This window comes from Astatotilapia calliptera, chromosome 22 (genome assembly GCF_964374335.1).
Source record: "Astatotilapia calliptera chromosome 22, fAstCal68.1, whole genome shotgun sequence".
Classification (NCBI taxonomy): domain Eukaryota; kingdom Metazoa; phylum Chordata; class Actinopteri; order Cichliformes; family Cichlidae; genus Astatotilapia; species Astatotilapia calliptera.
In genome coordinates this window covers 7810700-7835047 of record NC_137442.1, presented here as the reverse complement: position 1 = coordinate 7835047, position 24348 = coordinate 7810700, and the positions used below count along the sequence as shown (strand labels likewise).

The window sequence follows — 24348 nt, the reverse complement described above, 5'->3', positions numbered from 1 at the left end:
ACAGTACAGCCAGGGCTAATCTAAAGAAGGGCATCAAAAAAGCCAAACACCATTACAAAAAGAAGGTAGAAGAACACTTCTCCAACTCCAACCCCCGACGCATGTGGCAAGGACTCCAGACCATTACAGACTACAGGACCACCAAACCCTCCCCCGCATCCTCTGATGTCTCCTTCCTCAACGAGCTCAACAACTTTTATGCTCGTTTTGAGCGAGGGAACCCCACAACCACAACCAAAGCAGACATGACGCCAGACCACCAACCTCTGACTCTCTCCCCCACCGATGTAGGAGCGGTGCTGAGCAGGATCAATGTCCACAAGGCTGCAGGCCCTGATGGCATCCCCGGGCGTGTTCTCAGAGCGTGTTCTGGGGAGCTTGCAGGAGTACTCACAGACATATTCAATCTGTCCTTGGCCCACGCTGTGGTACCGGCCTGCTTCAAATCCACTTCCATCGTCCCGATACCCAAAAACTCCAACCCATCTTGCCTCAATGATTACCGCCCAGTAGCACTCACCCCCATCATCACTAAGTGCTTAGAGCAGCTGGTCCTAGCACACTTCAAATCCTGTCTCCCCCCCACCCTGGACCCCCACCAATTTGCATACCGCCAGAACAGGAGCACAGAGGATGCAGTCTCCATCGCAATGCACTCTGTCCTCTCACACCTGGACAACAACAACACCTACGCCAGAATGCTGTTTATAGACTTCAGTTCAGCATTCAATACAATCCACCCCTCACAACTCATCAGGAAACTGACAGACCTGGGCATCAGTTCCATCATCTGCAAATGGTTACTGGACTTCCTGACCAACCGCCCCCAACATGTCCGGCTGGATAACCGCTGCTCATCTACAATCACGATGAACACCGGTGTACCACAAGGCTGTGTGATGAGCCCTTTCCTCTACTCCCTCTTCACCCACGACTGCAGACCTGCTGATGGTTCCAACACCATCATTAAGTTTGCAGATGACACCACGGTGATTGGCCTCATCAGTGACAACGATGAGGCCGCCTACAGGGAGGAGGTGGATCATCTGGCTGAGTGGTGCGACAGAAACAACCTGCTGCTTAACACCGAGGAGACCAAGGAGCTCATCGTGGACTACAGGAGGAATGCTGACCCACATCCACCCATCCACATTAAGGGGACGGCTGTGGAGCGTGTGAGCAGCTTCAAGTTCCTGGGAGTCCACATCTCCGAGGATCTCACCTGGACAACCAACTGCTCCAAGCTGGTCAAGAAGGCTCACCAGCGCCTCTTCTTCTTGAGGACTCTGAGGAAGAACCACCTGTCCTCAGACATCCTGGTGAACTTCTATCGTTGCACCATCGAGAGCATCCTGACCAACTGTATAACAGTCTGGTACGGGAACTGCTCTGCCTCGGACCGGAAGGCGTTGCAGAGGGTCGTGAAAACTGCCCAGCGCATCGCCGGAGCACCACTTCCTGCCATAAAAGACATCTACAGGAAGCGGTGTCTGAAAAGGGCTGGGAAAATCATCAAAGACCCCAGTCACCCATCACATGGACTCTTCACCCTCCTGCCCTCTGGGAGGCGCCACAGGAGCCTCCGGACTAAGACCACCAGGTACCGGAACAGCTTCTTCCCCACAGCTGTCAGACTCCTGAACTCTGCCTCCTGACATCTGACCCACGTTAAACTCATGGACTGAACATATACACACCCACAATGGACAACTGTACCCTCAAACACACAATAATAACATGGACTGAACCACCACTCACAACCACTAGCACTTTATATAGCCTCTGTAGAAACTATCTACACCCTCACTTATCTTAACTGCACTACTGTATAGCTCTGTGTAAATAATCATTCTGTACATTCGATAATCTTTAATCCTACAACTTGCATAGTTCCCATTTCTGTATAGCTGTATATCTCAGATTCTGTAAAGTTATTTATTTCATATTCTGTATAGTTTTTCATATTTATATCCTGTTCATAATAATGATGGATTGGATTTATATAGCGCTTTTCAAGGCACCCAAAGCACTTTACAATACCACTATTCATTCACTCTCACATTCATACACTGGTGGAGGCAAGCTACAGTTGTAGCCACAGCTGCCCTGGGGCAGACTGACAGAAGCGAGGCTGCCATATCGCACCATCGGCCCCTCTGGCCAACACCAGTAGGCAAGTAGGGTAAAGTGTCTTGCCCAGGGACACAACAACCAGGACAGAGAGCCCGGGGATCGAACCGGTGACCTTCCGGTTACAGATGCGATTCCCAACCCCCTGAGCCACGGTCGCCCACAAGCCTCATAGCCTGTACATAGCTTGTACTCACTACAGCCTGTACATACTTATAGTTATAGAATATTCACAACATACTTCATACCGTGTACATTATAACATACCATAATAGACCCATTTCTGTAATATACTCACATATCTATATTATTGCTAATATATATTGTAATATATCTATATCATTAAAGCACTTCTGGATGGATGCAAACTGCATTTCGTTGCCCTGTACCTGTGCATGTGCAATGACAATAAAGTTGAATTCTATTCTATTCTATTCTATTCTATTCTATTCTAAAAGTCTCCAAATTACCACGACATTCATGCCCCTGATGAGTGTATGCAAACTTGACCATAACTATGTCTACAAATTCTGAAAAGAAGTCTTGGCATGATGAGCTCTTGTCTATCTTTATGATTTCAGCAAGAAATAATTACAAGAACTTCCTTAACTTCAAAGTTTTGTGCAAAATTTTAAAGGATAAATAGAAGACTTTATCTTTAATGTAAACTGCATGCTTTAAAATGAGTTGCATTGTAATTGGATTCACTTAAAACTACTTATTTTGAATAATATTGAAATCTCGCTATGCAGTTTAATTTTTTGACAAGCAAATTTTTTGATGTCGACATGCAGCACCCTCTATTTGTGTTTCTGTTTTACTCAATTTTTTCATTTGTCTTTAGGTGTAGTACTTTTCTTTATTATTTATACACAAAATATCTACAGTTTCAAAAGATCATGCAGCAGGTAAAGGTATAATAACATCCCTGTAACTATTTAAGCGGCACAGAAAAACAGACTGAGGTCTTTTTTTTCTTCACACATTTTCCAGGAAATTGTTTTTGTAAATTCTTAAAGATTATGAATAAAGAGAAAAAATAAGGAATTCACAGGTATCATTGGTGCTTTAACCCATAATACATGAATAAGAAGACCAGGCACAAAAAAACATTTCACATTTATTTATTTGCAAACAGTATAGATAGATAGATAGATAGATAGATAGATATAGTTTTTTCATTAAACATTTCTTAATGGAAACTTTAAATGTTTGCAGCATTAGCTTTAGAAAAATAGCTCATTGTGTCCTCTACTCTCACTGTTGTTCCTGAACTGAAGTGAGGACACACAGCAGCAGCTGGTTTCTCACAAATACTTCTGTCACGTGCTTTGCATGATTTATCAAACCAATACATTGGCCCCATCCTCGCACAGTCCTCTCCATCAGAATCTTCCTCAGTCCAATCATCTGGCTCATGAAAGAACCAGAATGTCAACCTAATCGATTAAGAACAGAAAGAACAGCAACAGTGAAAGCTGGTAACTTTGATTGTGAAAATGAATAAAAAAATTTTCAGAATTTGTTCAATTTTTTAATATGCCACTACTGCATGTCATGAAACGTGTCTCTTCTTTCCCACTGTTTGTGTTCCCCCCCCCCCCCCCCCCTGTCTCTCTGCCCTTCTTCTCTCTCTTCTTTTCTCTCCTCTCTTTTCTCCTACCTCCTCACTGTCACTGGCGGATAGAGGAGGTGGCTGATATCCAGAAATCCTACTAGTGGCTGGATAAAGCTGGACTGAAAGACAGCACAGAGGCACTAATCATAGAAGCACAGGAACAAGCTCTGAGCACAAGATCCATAGAGGCTGGGGTCTACCAAACCAGGGCTGGAAAGTCCCAAGGTCAAAATGGGAGACGCCCCCTAGGATGGTCGAGAAGGCAAGTGGCTCCAAGTGGAGATCCAGAAGAGCGCAGTCCTAGGATCAGCTAAGATACTGGGCATGACCCTCAAGCTCCCAGGCCTCTGGTAGAGGAACTGAGGTCGAAGGATAGACTGCCCGCATGGGCGAGTGGGGATTTTTTAAAAATATATATAATACATATAATATAATATAATATATAATACATTTTTTGAGTAATTTTGCACTTTTTTGTTTACTACATAATTTCATATGTGTTCATTCATAGTTTTGATCTCTTCAGTGAGAATCTACAATGTAAATCGTCATGAAAATAAAGAAAAAACATTAAATGAGAAGGTGTGTCCAAACTTTTGACTGTTTGTGTATGTAATATAATGTAATTGGATTTAATTAAACCTTTCATTCAGCGGTGAGCCATCCACCCACAACCATCTGCCCTCTTCTGCTGAGTCTGTCAGTCCGATCCAGAAATAAATCACATAGCTCCCTGTTATTTGTTGAATGGTTGTCCTCAAGAAACTCTAAACAGGAACATTTGATTAAATTACTTTGTGAAACTTCCCATCTTTGGATGAAATATGAGTTTGAGATCATGAACCTGCATAAATGTTTTATACCTGCTCCTCACTGCTGTCTATCTTAACCAGGTCTCCTCCTTGAGTTCTACATACAGTTCTGCTTGCATCCCAGGATGATTTTCTTGTGGAGAAAAAATAGCAATTTTCTCCATGTTGCTTCCAGCCATCTTCACATTCATAACATGGATCATCTTTGAGGGGAATACATTAAAGACTTCAGTCATGTGGAAGAAAACATGTTCATTTTTATGTATTAGGACAGCAGTCTCCAACCTTTTTTGCGCCACGGACCAGTTTATGCCCGACAATATTTTCATGGACCGGCCTTTAAGGTGTTGCGGATAAATACAACAAAATAAAACTAGTACCGGTACCGAAAAAAAGAAGATTTATTCAGAACACACGTGAAAAGACCCAGGAAAACCGAGTAAACGATAAAAACGATAACAAAATAACGCTGAAGACCGATAAAAACCCTGAAAACTATACATTTCACACCTGAGCCTCAACTCTCGCGGCCCGGTACCGGTCCGAGGCCCGGGGTTGGGGACCGCTGTATTAGGAGACTGGCCTGCAGTTGAAATCTAACATACTGATTCTGTCAGTCCATCATTGTTTCTTTAATCAGAGGATTAACAAAAACATTTCAGTGGCAAAATATAAAACTTACTCGTAGTTATTTCAGAAGGTTGTGGGGTTGTAGTCGGTATCATGGTGTATGATTGTGTTACTGGTATGGATAAGAGATAAAAACATTTTTGTAAAAATTTCAGCAACATCATCTATTTTTTTTATTTGGCTGCAAGACAATTCTCCTTTTATCCCGTTTCCTTAATCAGAGGATAAAACAATGTGTCAAAAACAAAACAAAATCTAAAACTTACTGGTGGTTATTTCAGTAGGTTGTGGGGTTGTAGGCTGTATTATGTTGCACGGTTGTGTTACTGTTTTGAAAAAGAAATTAAAAAATAATTGATTTTCATTAAGTTTTCAGCATGCTGCTCCTTGGGTCCTGAAGCTATATATTTTTATATATTATATATAATTTCATATTTTTATTTATTTGCTTATTAAATCTCTTTTGGCAATTCATAACGTACTAATTTTTACTTCAGGCTCTGGACATGTGGGCTGCACTGTACTACATGGTTTGATTTCAGGCAGTCTCTCTAAAAAAACAATACAAAGAGAAAGATTAGGATTAAAAAAAAAGAATAGCAATTATTCATCAGGATCAATAACAAGTATGAAAATGTTTCCTGCTTAAAATCTTAGGAAAAAACAATAAGCAAAATTTAATAATATTATATGTGTTACGTGATTAAATGAAAGAGTTTAGTATAAAATTATATTACTGGAGTCTTATATTCTTACCTGTGACATCGGCTTTTATGGTTTTCTGCTTCAGTTCAAGATTTCTGAGATTTTCCCTGGTTTTCAAAAGCTCAAACACTTATTAAAAAAATAAAATAAGAAAAAATTTAAATAGTCAGTAATATTTTTGGTTTCACTTAATCTCTATGAAGTGTATTTGCATTTGTATCTGTAGAGTCTATAGCCAATGAGAAGATCTTCGTTACCAGAACCTTTCTGATGTCATTGTGAAATGAATGCATAGAGCGACCACTTATAAAGTGTTTTATGATTTAACTGAAAAGTAAAACAATGCTTTTAAATGCTTTCTTTTTAATTGAATATAATTTCATTAAAAATCATAATAAAATCATAAAATCATAATTAATCTGCAAGTAATCAACTAATATATAGATAATATAAACTAATATATATGTGTATCACAATAAAATAAAGCATTAAAAAGCATAGTTCCACCTCAGAGTAAAACACATTGATGAATGACTTTGCCATTCATCCAATTATTTATTATGTCATTACTCAAATTATGACATGTTATGAATTTATATCAGGTTTTCTTAACCATAATAAATCAATAATTGACTGCTATAAACTGACTGCATGTGTTGCATAAGACAGAAGCAAGGACTCGACACTGAGTGTTATAGGAAAGCAGGTGATAATATAGCTCACTGACCTTTGTTAAGAGCTAAAATACTTTCAAAAATTCTTTTTATATTTAGTTAAAGTAGTGGACAGATTTGTTCTGAAGCCTGTTAGAACTTTAAAATATAAGTATTTCATATGATGCAGATGAATTAAAAGGTCATAAGTTGAGTTTCTTTTAAAAAAATTTAATATAAACATTCTGATTCTCATTTAATTTATGATAAATCAGACGCTTATTTAAGTAAAGACATATATATAAAACTACAAACTCACAGAGATAAGTTACCACGAGAGCCGATACCAGGAGAACACAGACAACCAGCACGGCCACTCTGAGCTTTAACGCATTGTTTGATTTTGCATGTTGAGAGTGAAGAGCTTCACCTGATTCAGAGGAGACAGAAAGTGAACACACAAGTACATAAACGTTTAATAAATAGTTCAAACTCTAGTGCAGTTGAGGACAGATGTAAAGATATTTCACCGCTTAATATAATTTCACTGTTTGTCTACTATATAAGTTTAAAACAGGTGAGAACCACAGCTGGATTAGACCAATGGGAAACATGACACACTGTATATTAGACAGCAAAATGGCTGACAAATTTTTTTCTTCATAAATTTCTTCATAAGGTTTTTCATAATTTCATGTGACAAAGCCCTGCTTGAGATATTTTAACTATAAGAGTATTGTTTAATTTCAGGAGCTGTTACATTCTATGAAAACAGCATTGTTCACAAAAAGTGTAGCTTTTTCTCCTCCCTGTTGATTTACCACCACATTCTTACCTTCTATGTATTTCTGTGGACGGCTCATCATGCTGAAGCTTCAAGCTCCTGACTTCAGAGTTAGTCCACCTGTGTTTCACAATAAAAAAAACAAAAAGAAACTGGTGCTTATTATTTAATCAATTCCTTCAATATTTACTGAAAATTTAGCATCAAGATTCACCTCTGCGACCCTCACCTCAGGCTTTTCAAAAAGAAGTGAGGCACTTTTCACAGTTCTCTGTTAAAAAAAACCTAACTTCCTGATGACTTTAAAGGATGGGAGGGTCGCAGCTTATCTATTTCAAGACAAATTCAAACAGATACTAGAGTAGAAAAAAAATATTACCGTCAATGACGCTTCTCAAACAGCAGTTAAAAAACCTGCTTAAAAGTAATGAGCTGTACAAAAACTCATTTCAAACATTTGTTTAGCTACAAGTATTAGAAATATTATCATTAACACATCAATAGTTGTGTTTATTTACCTTAAATACAACATTAAAATGTAAAAAACAAAGTGGAACAGAAGACCAGTTACTGTATATTTAACAATAAGAACAAATGTTATATTAGGAACTTTTAAGCCTTTCATGCAGAATGGCTTAGATTGTTGGATATTAGTGTAATATAAGATGCTAAACATTTTCTTGTGCATGAAACAAGTTGTGTTTGGATTTTTGACAGAAATTTTGAATTTTAGTTTTTCAAAATACTCTTTCAAATGTTTTTGAAAACATAATTTGTCATGCTTGTTTACTATTTTATCCTATCCTCTCCTATTTATTCCTAACACAGTGTAGCTTTGTTCAGCTACAAGGACATTACATATGTTTGTCAATTATAGCGATTTCTCTCACTGCACTTTATCTGCACTCCATGTTTCAAAAACAATTTAATTTGTCTTTCATTTAAAATTATAAAGCTAATTATTTTCAGTATCATCGAGGTCACCTATTTTTAGTTAATATGATTTAATAAAGGCAAGATCTCAGATGTTAATTTAAATAACTTGCTCATCTGTGCCATCTGTTTTCATCTATTTTTAGGAGCTTTGAATGTTTTATTAATGTGCATTTGAATCTTAATTTTTCTTCTTCTTTTTTAATAGATAATAGTTTTAGACACACCACATCATTAATTTCAATAAAAAATTCACAGTGTTCACTGTAACATCTCAAACTGCACATCTACGGCTCACAGTAATAACCATGACTTTTCTGGCAGTTGTTTGCATATAAAATTCACAACATATTGTTTCCATTTATTTTAGGATATTTTATTTTTTTATTAAACATTTTTGGAAGGAAGCTCGACATGTTTTTGGTGTTAGCTTAATAAAAGTAGCCTCACTGCACCCTCTGTTCAACTTATTTTATAGTTTGAACTGACTTTTAGACACATACAGATTTATGTCCAATCACTGCTGGTTTCCTACAAATACTTTTATGAGGTGTTTTGCAGGATCTATCACCATTATGTCTGGAGCATAAACGGATGTTTGTTTAGACTCCTTCTCTCTAATTGATCTTTCTTAGTTCATTTCAGTAATCCCTTTCTCCAAACCATCCCTCTGTCTTTTAGATCCCATTCCTACAAGACAGCTCAAAAATGTCCTATCATTAATTTAAGCTTCAATCTGAAATATGATCTATCTCTGTTAATGAGCTATGTACCATAGGTCTCTACGGTTGCAGTAATTAAACCATTACTTTAAAAGCAATGACTTAAACCAGCTATCTGGTTTAAGTTAATTATAGACCAAACCCCACCTTTCCTTTTATTTCAAAGAGTATTTGTAAAAAAAGCTAACTGATCTTCAACAGAAGAATGCTTTGTTTGAAGAGATCTCTGTGCAGTGTTTGAGACTATATAGACACACACCAACTACTTAAACTGCAGGAATGTCTTAACAATATACAGGCCTAGATAATCTCTAATTTCCTGCTTCTAAATTCATATATAACTGAGGTTAATCTGGAATGTATTACCTTGGTCTCCAGTAACACTGTGAAGACTAATGTGCACATTAATCAAATATTTAGGCTTAGACAGATTAGGCTTAAAACTTTTCTTTTGATAAAGCTTGTAGATAAGGCTGGATTAGGTGAGTTTGAACCCTCCCATACTTATGCTGCTATAGCCCTATAGGTTGCTGGGGGCTTTCAATGATTCACAATGTTTTTTTCTTCACTGTTATGTTTCTTCACTCAAAAATCTGTCAAAAAATGTTTTAGTACGACTTTGGTAAACTACGAAGCTGCACTGCTTGATGGTTTGTCGGAGCATTACAGCTACCGTAGTCAGGAGCCTCGCGGCGTAATCTGGGTCCAAAACTCTGTCTATTTCAGGTCCCAAAGTCAAACAAACACTGAGAGGTAAAAACTGTCTGAATTCTTTCATCTATGATAAAATGATCAGCATTGCTGCTTTACGAGGTGTAACAATTAAGTTTAACATCCAGGCATCAATGAAAATAGAATTTATTAAATTTAACAGAGGTAACAGAAAGTTTGCTTGCTAGTTTCCTCCTAAACATGATATACCATGTTCTGACTGAGAGATTTCTGAAAAAATTAAAACGTACAGCTCTGCTATCACTTCCAGCATAAATGAAGACAGAAAACTAAACAGCAGTGACGTTTGTAGGGTTACTCAAGTTGGACTAGCTGGTATATAATGATGTGCTATGTGATTGCTAGCTACACAGCTATGTTAGCATAACAAACAGTGAAGCAGGAGGATGCTCCATCAGGAACCTCCAGATCTCAGGTTAGCCATTCTACACCGTTCAGCTCACTCCGGATTCACGTCAACCGTCCCCATGGCTTACTGCCTCCACCTGCAAGTAAGAAAAGTTATACAGTATACTCACCATCTACAGAGCTCCTCTCTACTACCTCCCTAACTCAGATGTCGTCTCTCCTCAATGTGACTGCTTAACTGCCACGTTCCAGTCTGCATCTCTGGGCCAATTCCCCCCTCAATCCACGTCCACCGAGCCATGTTAACTAGGCCTCACCAGGTCAAGTTCTGTGTTTTGTTGCCTTTGTTCTTATCACACTTTGAAGTTTTGAGTTTCACAAATGAACATTGTAAAATGTTCCACTGTCTCTGCTCTGGGTTCCTGCACTCGAGTCCAGTTTTTGTACCAGTCTTTTGGTTCTGTGAAACACAGAAGTTAACAGAACTAACTTACGTGACAAACCACTGACACTTCCCCAACATCTCTCTCCCCCTCTTTTGCAGTGACTTTGAGCACACCCACCTGAACCACAACCTACACCCCAGATTCCCCTTTAGCTCCCGGTTCATGTCCACCACTCCTAGAGTCTGATATCCACCATAGCTCACAGCTCATCTTTGGTATTCTAAGCATTAAATCATTGTATGTAAATAAAGCATTGTTGTCATATTTAAATCAGTGCCTCCGACTGTATCTGCGTTTGGGTTCACTCTCTCGGCCTGGCCACACGCTGTACCATTCACATGCCCATTGGTGGCGCTTTAAGCAGTGGATAGGGATTAACACGGGTACCCTGACTGCAGACCCATATACAACAAACCTTGCTATCAGAACCAGCATGCATTTTTTGGCAGCTTGTTTATTGGATCACCCACATGGGCCAGCTTTCCCTCCCCATGTACATTGGTGAACATTGGCTACCCATGACACAGTTCCTGGTTCACCTTGGACCACTTCTTATAAATAATAACCACTACAGACTGCGAACACCCCTCAAGAGGTGGAGATGATCTGACCCAGTTGTCTAGCCAAAACTTAGACCTTGTCAAACTTACTCAAATGCTTATGGTTGCCTATTTGTCTTGCTTCCTGCTTCTGTTGTTCAGCTTCTGTCTAATATATCCCGCCCTGGGTGCTCCAGGCAGGAGGTGAATTTCGCATTCATAAGGATGATGCTATAGGTTACGGCACTCCTTAGGAATGAGAGAAAGATTAGGTGAGCAACACTCAGCAGATTTAGAGACTGAGTTGGCAGGGAAGATTGTAAACAATTCGACAGGCAAAACAAACTTATACTTTTAGTTCTTTCTTCCGACCAGTTTATGTGTGGGTTGTCTTTATGTTAAGATGAGTGTGTTAATGGTTTGGTGGAGAGTCACAGTTGCTGATTTAGCTTTATACTACACCAGAGTCAACAAGGAGCTCTTTTGGAAGGAGATAGTTGTAGGCAACGATAAGCAGGGCTTGACACTGATTGACATTTTTAGTTATATTTGTCTTGTAGGCTGTCTTAACCGTTTGAGTTAAAGTTTTGCATTTGTCACAGTTGTGAGCCATACCTTTGGGTACACAATAATTTTACAGCCTTACTGTAAACATTCCCCTCCTCCTTTAATTTATGGTAAATTAGATAGCTACATCAACCAAACAGGAAACGCAGCACACTGTGTATCAGACAACAACATGGTTGGTTGAAGAAACCACACGTCAACTTATCGCATAGTCTAAGAGTTAACCCCTCCTTTTTCTTGTTTGTTTCTTCTTTGTTGTACTAAATATTACCAAATACACTAAAAGGTTAAAAGATTCAATGTGGTCTAAGTTTTGTTTTAGCTTGGCTGCAGATAATATTGTTTCGGGGTATGCATCTCTGCATACCTGGAACAACTGCAAAAACTTTTGTTTTGCAGATTTGACAGCATCTCCCTGTTTTTCACCACACAAATGTTTGTAATGTCTGTGTAACTCTGTGAACCGCTCATCATGCAGAGGCTTCAACATCCTGACCTCAGTTAGTCCCGCTGTTGGTGCATCACAAAAACACTTTCTTCAAAAATGATTTATTATTTATTAACATCTAATGCTTTGACAGTCAGCAGAAAAACATCTGTTCTTACTGTCTTATTGTATCTATCTATCTATCTATCTATCTATCTATCTATCTATCTATCTATCTATCTATCTATCTATCTATTCACAAAAAATCATCTGTCAGTCCATTTGTTTTTGTAATTATCACAGGATATAAACATTTTAAGTGGAAGCTGGAACTAAGAACTAAAGTCTGAAAATACTAAAGAAACACTTTAATATAAATTGAACTAATAGGTTCACTCTCTGTTCAAATAAAGGATAAACAAAATATATGTATTTTGATAAACAAAATATATGTATTTTGTTTATCCTTTATTCAGTAAGATGAATTCAGAACTTGGAAATGTGACACACAAAACAGAATAAGCAAGTGCAAACAATAATAATTGTTGTGTGTTACCAGATTCAATTACGCCAATGGTCCAAGTTTAATCCAATTGTGCAACATAAGAGTTTCCCAGTCTTACTGGTGAGAATGCTATTTACAATTTTTCACCTCACTTCAATCTTCTTATCTGTTTCTGTGATTTTCATAAGGTCAACCATGTGAAATTGAAATCCAGACAAATTCAAATTAGTAACTTTTAGTAACTGTTTATAAATTTGGAGTTTACCGAGGGACAATTTTTTTTAGTACTTTTTTAGTTTCTATTTTCATTCTGCCTCTAGTGCTAATTTTATTCACTAATAACATTTGCACAGGTTGTGTTTGCATTCAGGAAAATGGTACAAAGTATAATATTTGAAAAAAACTGCATCTTAAAACCCGCCGCTATCCTCTGACATTTTGTGAATTCAGTCAGTTTTGATTGAATTCACTATATCCAACAAATGATTTGCTTTATAGAAAAAAAAGTAAATCATTTTATCTTCAGCATTTTCAGACATGTGTACCATCAACTCCAGTAAATTGAAAGTATAAAACTATAATAATAACAACAGGGCAAACCTTTAATTATAAATTAGGTCTTAACTAATGAGACTAACAACACTACAAGGAGGGGCTTGGCAAACATTGCCATGTAAACTCAGATAATAGTAGATATATATTTTTATCTTAATTTAGATGCTGGATTCATCTGTCTTGTAGCTTGTTTTTCTTTCTTTCTTTGGAATTAATTAAAACAAAGAAGTCATAAGCTGGCCATGATGTTTATGCACACAGTATTTCACAACTTTACCGTAAACATTCACTTCCTCTTATTTATGGTAAATCAGATAGCTGTGACAAACATAGCTGCATGAACCAAACAGGAAACAGAGCACACTGTGTACCAGGCAACAACATGGGTGACTGAGGAAACCACAAGTTAAATTATCACATAATCTAAGAATTAGCCCCTCCTTTCCTTGTTTTTTCTTTGCTGTACTAAATGTTCAGATACACTGAACGCGATCTCAAGTTTTGTTTTAATTTGTCTGCGGATAATATGTTATCCCTGCATACCAGCAAAAAGCAATAACCTGCATCATTGTCCAGATTAGTGGTTGTTTGATGAACAGTCCATTTTGACTAAAGTGTCGTCTTCTTCAGCTGTCAGTTGATTTTTCACCACATGAATTTTATTACCTCCTGTGTTGCTCATCTTGGATGGCTCATCATGCCAGGCTTTGACATCCTGATATCAGAACTGGACAAAAACCTTTATTCTGTAGAATTCATGTTTTACTCAAGCTTTGACAAACCACAGAAAAAAAATCACTTTCTATTATTGCAGACAATTCTTTTGGTAGACAGATGAGCCTTAAGACTGACTTTAAATATATGTTAGTTTTAATATAAGGTTCTTTATGTAAAATAGCTTTCTAATAAATGTTAAACATGAAGATTTGACTTGAAGAACACTTTCTGTTTCCTTTCATTTGAAACGATGAAACTATAAATATAACTTTTAACATCACCAAGGTCACTGAAGATATGCTGGTCGACTTTTAGTCCAGAGCCAAATTTGGAAAAATCAACTTTCTGCACCTCTCTGTTCCATTTCTGTGTTTTTTGTCATTTTGAAATGTTAAGTGAACACTTACACCTTAAAACACATATTTTATGGATGTATTTTCCATGGATTGTGCAGTAGGAAAAAAAGTATAAGATTCAAGATCCTTTATTTGTCACATGCGTAGTTATACAAGTACAACATGCAGTGAAATGTGTCCAATAAAAGGCCACGGGTTGGACTCGAACCAGCCACTCTCAGCTATGCGCCATACGATTGCATGCTCATCCATCTGAGCAAAACTTGCTCTCAGTTTGAGAAATTTCTCAAACTATATAATAAAATATTTGAACTGCCAACTGTGGTAGAATCAAATATAAATAGTAGACAGCAGAAATAAATAGCAATAATAAGAGACACACACATTAGAGAATGAGTTGCAAAGGGCTCATGAGTAAAGACTTGGTCTGAATAGAGTCCGCGTGTGAGTGGTCTGGGTTATGAGGGTCACAGACTTGCTCCTGTAACCCTTATCTCATCCTTTACTCAAACCATGGCTCAGATTAGTGAGGGTGGTGGGCAGGGTGGTGTATGGGAAAACAGTGTTTATTGACAGTCTGAATGGCACAGGGGAAGAAGCTGTTGGTGAGTCTGGAGGTGTAGGACCTGATTGACCTGAGGCACCGACCACAGGGCAGTGGGTCAAACAGGTGGTTGGCAGATTGCAAGGAGTCACCTGTGATGGGCCTGGTTTTCCTGTGACAGAAGGATCTGGTGATGGCGGTGCTAATTACCCTCAGCGCAGCCTTCCTGTTCTCAGTAGTGGCCCCTGAGTACCAAACACCCAGGCAGTAGGAGAGCATGCGCTCCACTAAGGAGCAGTTGAAGGCTAGCAGCTTCTGGTCCTGGTTATTCTTCTTCAGGACAGGGAGGAATCCAGCCGCTGCTGAGCCTTCTTTAAGCAACTGGCTATATGGCCTTTAACAAGAGGTGAAATTGCTCAATTTTGAATGGAATTTTTCAAATAAACCATTGATCTACAGTTGATCAGTTACACGTTTTTACAACTTCTCCATCCACCCATCCGCCTGTTCGTCCATCTGTCCGTCCAGGGGAACACCGAAGCTTTCTCAGGCTAGCCAACAGATATAATCTCCCCAGTGTGTCCTGGGTCTAACCACTGGCCTCCTCCAGGTAGGACATGCCCAGAATACCTCACCCAAGGGGTGTCCTGATCAGATGCCAGGAACACCTCAACTGTCTCCTTTTAATGAGAAGGAGTAGCAGCTCTATTCTGAGCCCACCTCGAATGTCTGATCTCCTCACCCTGTCTGTGAGGGAGAGGCCAGCCACCCTTCAGAGAAAGCTAATTTCTGCTGCTTATATCCAGAATCTCATTCTTTCAGTCACTATCCAGAACTCGTGACTGTAGGTCAGCAGTGTCAGTGTCAGCATCACAGCAGCTGTGACCACTCCCACTCCAAACTTCCCTCATTTGTGAAGAAGATCCCAAGAAACTCCTCCACATGGGGCAGTAACTTCTTCATGACCCAGAGTGGGTGCTCCACCCTTTTTCAGCTGAGGGCCACTCCTTCGGACCTACATGGCCAGACAACTCAGAATCCTGGAGCACCCTCGACAGGATACCTTGAGGCATGCGGTTGAATGTCTTTTTCAATTCCACAAACTGTATTTTGTGGACTTGAACAAGGCATTGAACCCTGTTTGGCAAACTCCCACACACTCTCACCCATGCTCATCCAGAGTTTGCGACCTGGAAGAAAAGCCCATTGTTCCTCTTAGATCTGAGGTTCAACTAATGGACAAACTCTTTCCAGTACCTGTGAGTAGACATCCTCAGGAGGCTCAGGAGTGTGATCCCCTAAAGATGGAGCACACCTCTTCTTAAAGATGGGAACTAATACCCCAATTTGTCAGTCCAGTGGCACCACCCCAGATCTTTATGCGATATTGCAGAAGCATGTCAACCCAGACTGGTCTACAACATCTAGATCACAGGTGTCGAACTCCAGGCCTCGAAGGCCGGTGATCCAATGCAGCTGATTTAAATGGCTAAATTACCTCCTCATCATGTCTTAAAGTTCTCCAGAATCCTGGCAATGAACTAATCATTTGATTCAGGTGTATTGAAACAGGGTGATATCTAAAACCTGCAGGACACCGGACCTCAAGGCCTGGAGTTGGACACCCCTGATCTAGATCATTTCAGGAACTCAGGGGCTGTAGCTCATCCCCTCCATGGGGCCTGCCACAAAGAAGTTAGGTGGGGAAGTCAAAACCTCCCCACCTGCAGTATACATTGTGTGAGTAGAGCACTACTTTCCCCTCCTGAGTTGATTGAGTAATATTGAAGTCTGTTTATGTAGTTTAAGTTTCTTACAGGCAAAAGTTTCAGATGTCGACATGCAGCACATAATATTTATTCACATTTATTTTATTATACACGATACAGAATTTGTTTTTTCATTGAGCATAAATACATGAAAATACATGCTGACCTGAATTTTAGACACATACAAATATATGGTGTCCGACCACTGCTGATTTCTCACAAATACTTCTATGAGATCTTTTGCAGGAGTTATCATACCAATACAATGGCCCCATCCTACCACAGTCCTCTCCATCAGGATCTTTCCCTTTCCAATCATCTGGCTCAAAAAACCTCCAAAATGTCAAACTAAAGGATGAAAAACAGAAAGAATGTTAAGAGTCAAGTAAAGTAAGTAAGTAAAAGCTGAACTATGATTCTGGAAATGAACAAAAGTGTTTTTGTAATGTGTTCAGTCTTTTTTTACGCCACTATTGTATGTCATAAAATGTGTCTTCTCTTTCCCTGTGTTTGTGTTCTGTCCTGGTCTCTGTGTGTGTTTCTTCTCTTTCTTCACTTTCCACTTACCTCCTCACTCACTTTAATAAAATGCTACTGGGATTGTCTGATTTTTGCGGTCCCTTTTTTCCTCACAGTATAATGCACCTTAAGGTGACTATATATGTATATATTAGGAGTGCAACAATACTCGTATCGATATTGAACCGCTCGATACAGTGCTTTCGGTTCGGTATGCATATGTATCAAACAATACAATTTTTTTTTATTTATTTTATCAACTTTTCTTCTGACGATGCTGCCTGTGTTGAGAGCTCAGTGGATCTGCGTTCGACTACTCCGCCTAGGCTGCACTGTCGAGTGCAGATCCACTGAGCGCAGCGCAAGCTAGCAAGACAGAAGCTAAGCTCGTTGCATGCAACATGGCAAATTGAACCTCCCCCACCCTCATTCAGATCTGGCGTTTGGAACTATATACACTCAACAAAAATATAAACGCAACACTTTTGTTACTGCTCCCATTCCCCATGGGATGGACGTAGAGACCTAAAATTCATTCCAGATACACAATATAACCATCCCTCCCAAACAGTGGTCACAAATCAGTCCAAATGTGTGGTAGTGGGCACATCTGCTATATTGAGATAATCCATTCCACCTCACAGGTGTGCCACATCAGGATGCTGATCTGACATCATGAGTAGTGCACAGGTGTACCTCAGACTGCCCACAACAAAAGGCCACCCTGGAATGTGCAGTTTTGTCTCACAGCAAAATGCCACAGATGCCACAAGCAATGAGGGAGCGTGCAATTGGCATGCTGACAGCAGGAATGTCAACCAGATCTGTCGCCCGTGCATTGAATGTTCATTTCTCAACCATAAGCCGTCTCCACAGGCGTTTCAGAGAATATGGCAGCACATCCAACCGGCCTCACAACCGCAGACCTCGTGTAACCACACCAGCCCAGGACCTCCACATCCAGCAGGTTCACCTCCAAGATCGTCTGAGACCAGCCACCCAGACAGCTGCTGGAACAATTGGTTTGCACAACCAAACAATTTCTGCACAAACTGTCAGAAACCGTCTCAGGGACGCTCAACTGCATGCCCGTCGTCCTCATCGGGGTCTTGACCTGACTCCAGCTCGTCGCCGTAACAGACTTGTGTGGGCAAATGCTCACATTCGATGGCGTCTGGCACGTTGGAGAGGTGTGCGCTTCACAGATGAATCATGGTTCACATTGTTCAGGGCAGATGGCAGCTGAGAATGTCCCAGTTCTTGCATGGCCAGCATACTCACTGGACATGTCACCCATTGAGCATGTTCGGGATGTGCTTGACCGGCGTATACGACAGCGTGTACCAGTTCCCACGAATATCCAACAACCTCGCACAGCCATTGAAGTGGAGTGGACCAACATTCCACAGGCCACAATTGACAATCTGATAGACTCCATGCGACGATGTGTTGCACTGCATGAGGCAAATGGTGGTCACACCAGATACTGGGACCCCAGACCCCCAATAGCGCAAAAAACTGCACATTCCAGGGTGGCCTTTTGTTGTGGGCAGTCTGAGGTACACCTGTGCACTACTCATGATGTCAGATCAGCATCCTGATGTGGCACACCTGTGAGGTGGGATGGATTATCTCAATATAGCAGATGTGCCCACTACCACACATTTGGACTGATTTGTGACCACTGTTTGGGAGGGATGGTTATATTGTGTATCTGGAATGAATTTTAGGTCTCTACGTCCATCCCATGGGGAATGGGAGCAGTAACAAAGCTGGACTGAAAGACAGCACAGAGGCACTAATCATGGCAGCACAAGAACAAGCTCTGAGTACAAGATCCATAGAGGCTGGGGTCTATCACACCAGGCAAGACCCCAGGTGCAGGCTGTGTAAAGATGCCCCAGAGACAATCCAGCACATAACAGCAGGGTGCAAGATGCTAGCAGGCAAGGCATACATGGAACGCCATAACCAGGTGGCCGGCATAGTGTACAGGAACATCTGTGCCGAGTATAACCTGGAAGTCCCGAGGTCAAAATGGGAGATGCCCCCAAGGGTGGTGGAGAATGACCGAGCTAAGATCCTGTGGGACTTCCAGATACAGACGGACAAAATGGTGGTGGCTAACCAACCCGACATAGTGGTGGTAGACAAACAGAAGAAGACGGCCGTAGTGATCGATGTAGCGGTTCCGAATGACAGCAATATCAGGAAGAAGGAACACGAGAAGCTGGAGAAATACCAAGGGCTCAGAGAAGAGCTCGAGAGGATGTGGAGGGTGAAGGTAACAGTGGTCCCCGTGGTAATCGGAGCACTAGGTGCGGTGACTCCCAAGCTAGGCGAGTGGCTCCAGCAGATCCCGGGAACAACATCGATCTCTCTGTCCAGAAGAGCACAGTCCTGGGAACAGCTAAGATACTGCGCAGGACCCTCAAGCTCCCAGGCCTCTGGTAGAGGACCCGAGCTTGAAGGATAAACCGCCCGCAGGGGCGTGCTGGGTGTTTTTTAAATTTTTTTTATATATATATATCTCGATACTTTGGTGTCACGGTTCAATATTTTTTCGATACAAAAAAATGTTCATGCCTTTTTAATTTGTCATTTATTAAAATTATAAATATATATTTTAACTCAAAAGTACAATTTTTAAATTTAATGTTGCTGAAACAACAAAATAATAAAAATATTAAATCTATCTGATTGAGAAATCACTCATCTTTGGAAAAGAGAGTTTATTACAGAGAAATGGCTCTTTCCAAAATAAAAGCTATACTATCTATCTATCTATCTATCTATCTATCTATATATATATATATATATATATATATATATATATATATATATATATATATATATAAAAAAAACACCCAGCACGCCCCTGCGGGCGGTTTATCCTTCAAGCTCGGGTCCTCTACCAGAGGCCTGGGAGCTTGAGGGTCCTGCGCAGTATCTTAGCTGTTCCCAGGACTGCGCTCTTCTGGACAGAGATCTCCGATGTTGTTCCCGGGATCTGCTGGAGCCACTCGCCTAGCTTGGGAGTCACCGCACCTAGTGCTCCGATTACCACGGGGACCACCGTTACCTTCACCCTCCACATCCTCTCGAGCTCTTCTCTGAGCCCTTGGTATTTCTCCAGCTTCTCGTGTTCCTTCTTCCTGATATTGCTGTCATTCGGAACCGCTACATCGATCACTACGGCCGTCTTCTTCTGTTTGTCTACCACCACTATGTCGGGTTGGTTAGCCACCACCATTTTGTCCGTCTGTATCTGGAAGTCCCACAGGATCTTAGCTCGGTCATTCTCCACCACCCTTGGGGGCATCTCCCATTTTGACCTCGGGACTTCCAGGTTATACTCGGCACAGATGTTCCTGTACACTATGCCGGCCACTTGGTTATGGCGTTCCATGTATGCCTTGCCTGCTAGCATCTTGCACCCTGCTGTTATGTGCTGGATTGTCTCTGGGGCATCTTTACACAGCCTGCACCTGGGGTCTTGCCTGGTGTGATAGACCCCAGCCTCTATGGATCTTGTACTCAGAGCTTGTTCTTGTGCTGCCATGATTAGTGCCTCTGTGCTGTCTTTCAGTCCAGCTTTGTCCAGCCACTGGTAGGATTTCTGGATATCAGCCACCTCCTCTATCTGCCGGTGGTACATACCGTGCAGGGGCCTGTCCTTCCATGATGGTTCCTCGTTTCCCTCCTCTTTCTTGGGTTTCTGCTGCCTGAGGTATTCACTGAGCACTCGGTCAGTTGGGGCCATCTTCCCAATGTATTCTTGGATGTTCCTTGTCTCATCCTGGACTGTGGTGCTGACACTCACCAGTCCCCGGCCCCCTTCTTTCCGCTTAGCGTACAGCCTCAGGGTGCTGGACTTGGGGTGAAACCCTCCATGCATGGTAAGGAGCTTTCTTGTCTTTATGTCAGTGGCTTCTATCTCCTCCTTTGGCCAGCCTATTACCCCAGCAGGGTACCTGATCACGGGCAGGGCGTACGTGTTGATGGCCCGGATCTTGTTCTTACCATTCAGCTGACTCCTCAGGACTTGCCTGACCCTCTGCAGGTACTTGGTGGTTGCAACCTTTCTAGCGGCCTCTTCATGGTTCCCATTTGCCTGCGGGATCCCCAGGTACTTGTAACTGTCCTCTATGTCTGCAATGTTGCCTTCTGGTAGTTCAATCCCCTCAGTTCTGACTACCTTCCCTCTCTTTGATACCATCCGACTACACTTCTCCAGTCCGAACGACATTCCAATGTCATTGCTGTATAGCCTGGTAGTGTGGATCAGTGAATCGATGTCTCGTTCACTCTTGGCATACAGCTTGATGTCATCCATGTACAGGAGGTGGCTGACAACTGCTCCGTTCCGTAGTCGGTATCCGTAGCCAGTCTTGTTAATGATCTCACTGAGGGGGTTCAGGCCTATGCAGAACAGCAGTGGGGACAGAGCATCTCCTTGGTAGATCCCGCACTTGATGGTGACTTGTGCTATGGGCTTGGAGTCGGCCTCTAATGTTGTACGCCACATCCCCATTGAGTTCCTGATGAAGGCTCTTAGGGTTCCATTGATCTTGTACAATTCTAGGCATTCCAGTATCCAGCTGTGGGACATTGAGTCATAGGCCTTCTTGTAATCAATCCAGGCAGTGCACAGGTTGGTCAGTCTGGTCTTGCAGTCTCGGCTGATTGTTCTGTCTACCAGTAGCTGGTGTTTTGCGCCTCTGGTATTCTTGCCAATTCCTTTCTGTGTCCCGCTCATGTATTGACCCATGTGCCTGTTCATCTTAGCCGACATGATGCCTGACAGGAGCTTCCATGTAGTACTGAGGCAGGTTATTGGTCGGTAGTTGGAGGGGACCGGTCCCTTCTTGGGGTCCTTGGGGATCAGGACCGTCCGGCCTTCAGTTAGCCATTCCGGGTGTCTCTCGTTAACTATATATATATATATATATATATGTGTGTGTGTGTGTGTGTGTGTGTGTGTGTGTGTGTGTGTGTGCATGCGAGAGAGTTATTCCCATACAGCTTATGACAAAATTTGATCCGAAGTGATTGATGGCCCTAATCACGACCTTTTGACCTCCCGCCCCTCCCCCCCGGAAGCGTGTAATGAGCGTGACGAATCGTATCCGGAGAAGGGGGGGGGGGCGGGAAACCCCCCGCGTGATGAATTATATCCTGAGAAAGGGGGGCGAACCCCGGAAGCGCGCCATCTGTTGCTAACTGTGTCGAATTGCACCCTGAGAAAGGAGGGGTGAACCCGGAAGCGCGTCATCTGTTGTTGGGGGAAAAAAAAAAGTTTTTAGAGGGAGGGGGAAAACCTCCGGAAGCGCGTCATCTGTTGTTGGGAAAAAAAGTTTTTAGAGGGAGGGGTGAACCCCCGGAAGAGCGCCATCTGTTGGAGGGGAATAAAAAAGCAGAGAGAGGAGTCCGTCACAATTTCTAAGGCACAGACACAAGATGGATTCTTTCCTTCTGCAGCCCCGCAGCGGTCCTGTGTCCGATGAGATCTGCTCTCCCAAAGAAGAAGGTTTTGAATATGACATATTCAAATACAGCATATTTACTATGGAAGGCATCGATCCGGACCTTATGACCCTACCGGAAATACTCCGGAAGTGTCTAGTCATTTTCAGACCTGTTGCATCATGTTCCCTAAGCACAGCGGTGATGCAGCAGATGATTCTGTGATGTATAGAGAGACAGAGCGGATGTAATTTTACTTTCTTAAGCTGCACCGGCGTTTGTAATGGAAATAAAGAGTGACTTCCTGTAGAGATTTCAATAGTATTTTATTTTCCTATAATACAGACGCTGTAAAAAAAAAAAAAAAACAAAAAAAAAACCTTTAAGATACACCATAGCTTGTGATGAAAAGAAGAACTTTCTATCCGCTTGTAACCTACAGGCTGCCTATGTGTAAAAAATTGAATAAATATCGTTTAGTGAATACTACTTTTCCTTTTGAGAGTCCTTTTTTACAAGAGACTGAAAAAACAAACCAGCGACAGGCGATCTTGTTTCACACACACACACACACACACACACACACACACACACACACACACACACACACACACACACACACACACACACACACCTCTGTGGGAAAGAGTCAACCATGAGAGTTTTGTCAACAGCAATTGTCCATTTGGTAAAACAAATATCCGTCTCAAAGTCGTATTTTACCGTTGCAGAAAACAGACGGCGTTCGCAAGAAGGCCCACACTCACACTCACACACACACACACACACACACACCGCGGGTCAAGGAGGAGTGAGACAGCAGATATCAGTTTTTTCTCAATGCTTATATCCTATAACACGCCCTCAAAAAAAAAAAAAAATTATTATTATTAAAACATCTATATGAGGTAGGTTTTGCGCAACCTGCTCCTTGTCAGACCAAAGTAGAGAGTTTTTTCTTCAATACTTTAACAATAAGTTTTCTCAATAGATAGAAAATGTTGATCCGCTGAGGAGTCAACATCCGATATTATCATTGCTTGTAACCCGGTTTCGTACATCTCCCCATAAAACAAGTCTTAGTGGAAAAAAAGCTCATATTCGAATAAGTTTATTAAAGCACCCCCCTCTGTGGGAAAGAGTCAACCATGAGGCGAGTTTTGTCAACAGCAATTGTCCATTTGGTAAAACAAATACCCGTCTCAAAGTCGTATTTTACCGTTGCAGAAAACAGACGGCGTTCGCAAGAAGGCCTACACACACACACACACACACACACACTCACACACACACACACACACACACACACTCTCACACACACACACACACACACACACACACACACACACACACACACACACACACACCCCGCGGGGCAAGGAGGAGTTTTTTTCTTCATTACTTTTTACAATAAGTTTTCTCAATAGATAGAAAATGATGACGCTGAGGAGTCAACATCCGATATTATCATTGCTTGTAACCCGGTTTCTTACATCTCCCCATAAAACTAGTCTTAGCGAGGAAAAAAAAAAAGCTCATATTCGAATAAGTTTATCCCCCTCTGTGGGAAAGAGTCAACCATGAGCCGAGTTTTGTCAACAGCAAGAACAAGGTCAGACAGCAATTGTCCATTTGGTAAAACAAATACCCGTCTCAAAGCCATATTTTACCGTTGCGGAATGTGGGAAAACAGACGGCGCTCGCAAGAAGCCAATCAAAAAAAAACAACCCACTCTAACTATCGGTATTGTCAAGAGAAAGATGCGAAAAACAGATGCTTCGCTAGACTAGGATAAAATGAGAGAAGAAGCGGAAGGGGAGTCGCTATCTGTGACAGTTCTACCAATCGCGAGGAAGAATCCGTGAATATT

General features: G+C 41.3%; 1 protein-coding gene across 4 annotated transcripts; it reads right to left on the bottom strand.

Annotated features, from left to right (window-relative positions):
• Positions 1–3238: 3238 nt before the first annotated feature.
• LOC113014854 (uncharacterized) lies at positions 3239–7602 on the bottom strand. Of its 4 annotated transcripts, XM_080296364.1 has the most exons (11): positions 7547–7602; positions 7384–7452; positions 6868–6978; positions 5947–6024; positions 5673–5741; positions 5457–5516; positions 5243–5302; positions 4612–4763; positions 4391–4515; positions 3794–3867; positions 3433–3569 (listed from the first exon to the last, which is right to left on the bottom strand). In XM_080296364.1, exons 2-10 carry the CDS (start codon positions 7412–7414, stop codon positions 3846–3848), a joined length of 708 nt encoding a protein of 235 aa, XP_080152490.1. In that variant the 5' UTR covers positions 7415–7452; positions 7547–7602; the 3' UTR covers positions 3433–3569; positions 3794–3845. The 4 variants fall into 4 exon arrangements, with proteins under 4 accessions (XP_026012421.2, XP_026012422.2, XP_080152490.1 ...); XM_026156636.2 differs by lacking the exon at positions 3794–3867 and having other exon boundaries at positions 3239–3569; positions 7547–7595; XM_026156637.2 differs by lacking the exon at positions 3794–3867 and having other exon boundaries at positions 3239–3569; positions 7562–7582.
• Positions 7603–24348: the final 16746 nt, after the last annotated feature.

Excerpts from the sequence above, each read along its gene's own strand:
- LOC113014854 (XM_026156636.2), bottom strand. The coding sequence starts at position 7,414 with ATGATGAGCCGTCCACAGAAATACATAGAAG. Across the intron at positions 5,742-5,946 it reads CATAAAAGCCGATGTCACAG|AGAGACTGCCTGAAATCAAA; the intron begins GTAAGAATATAA and ends TTGTTTTTTTAG. Across the intron at positions 5,517-5,672 it reads AGAGCCTGAAGTAAAAATTA|TAACACAACCGTGCAACATA; the intron begins GTACGTTATGAA and ends TTTTCAAAACAG.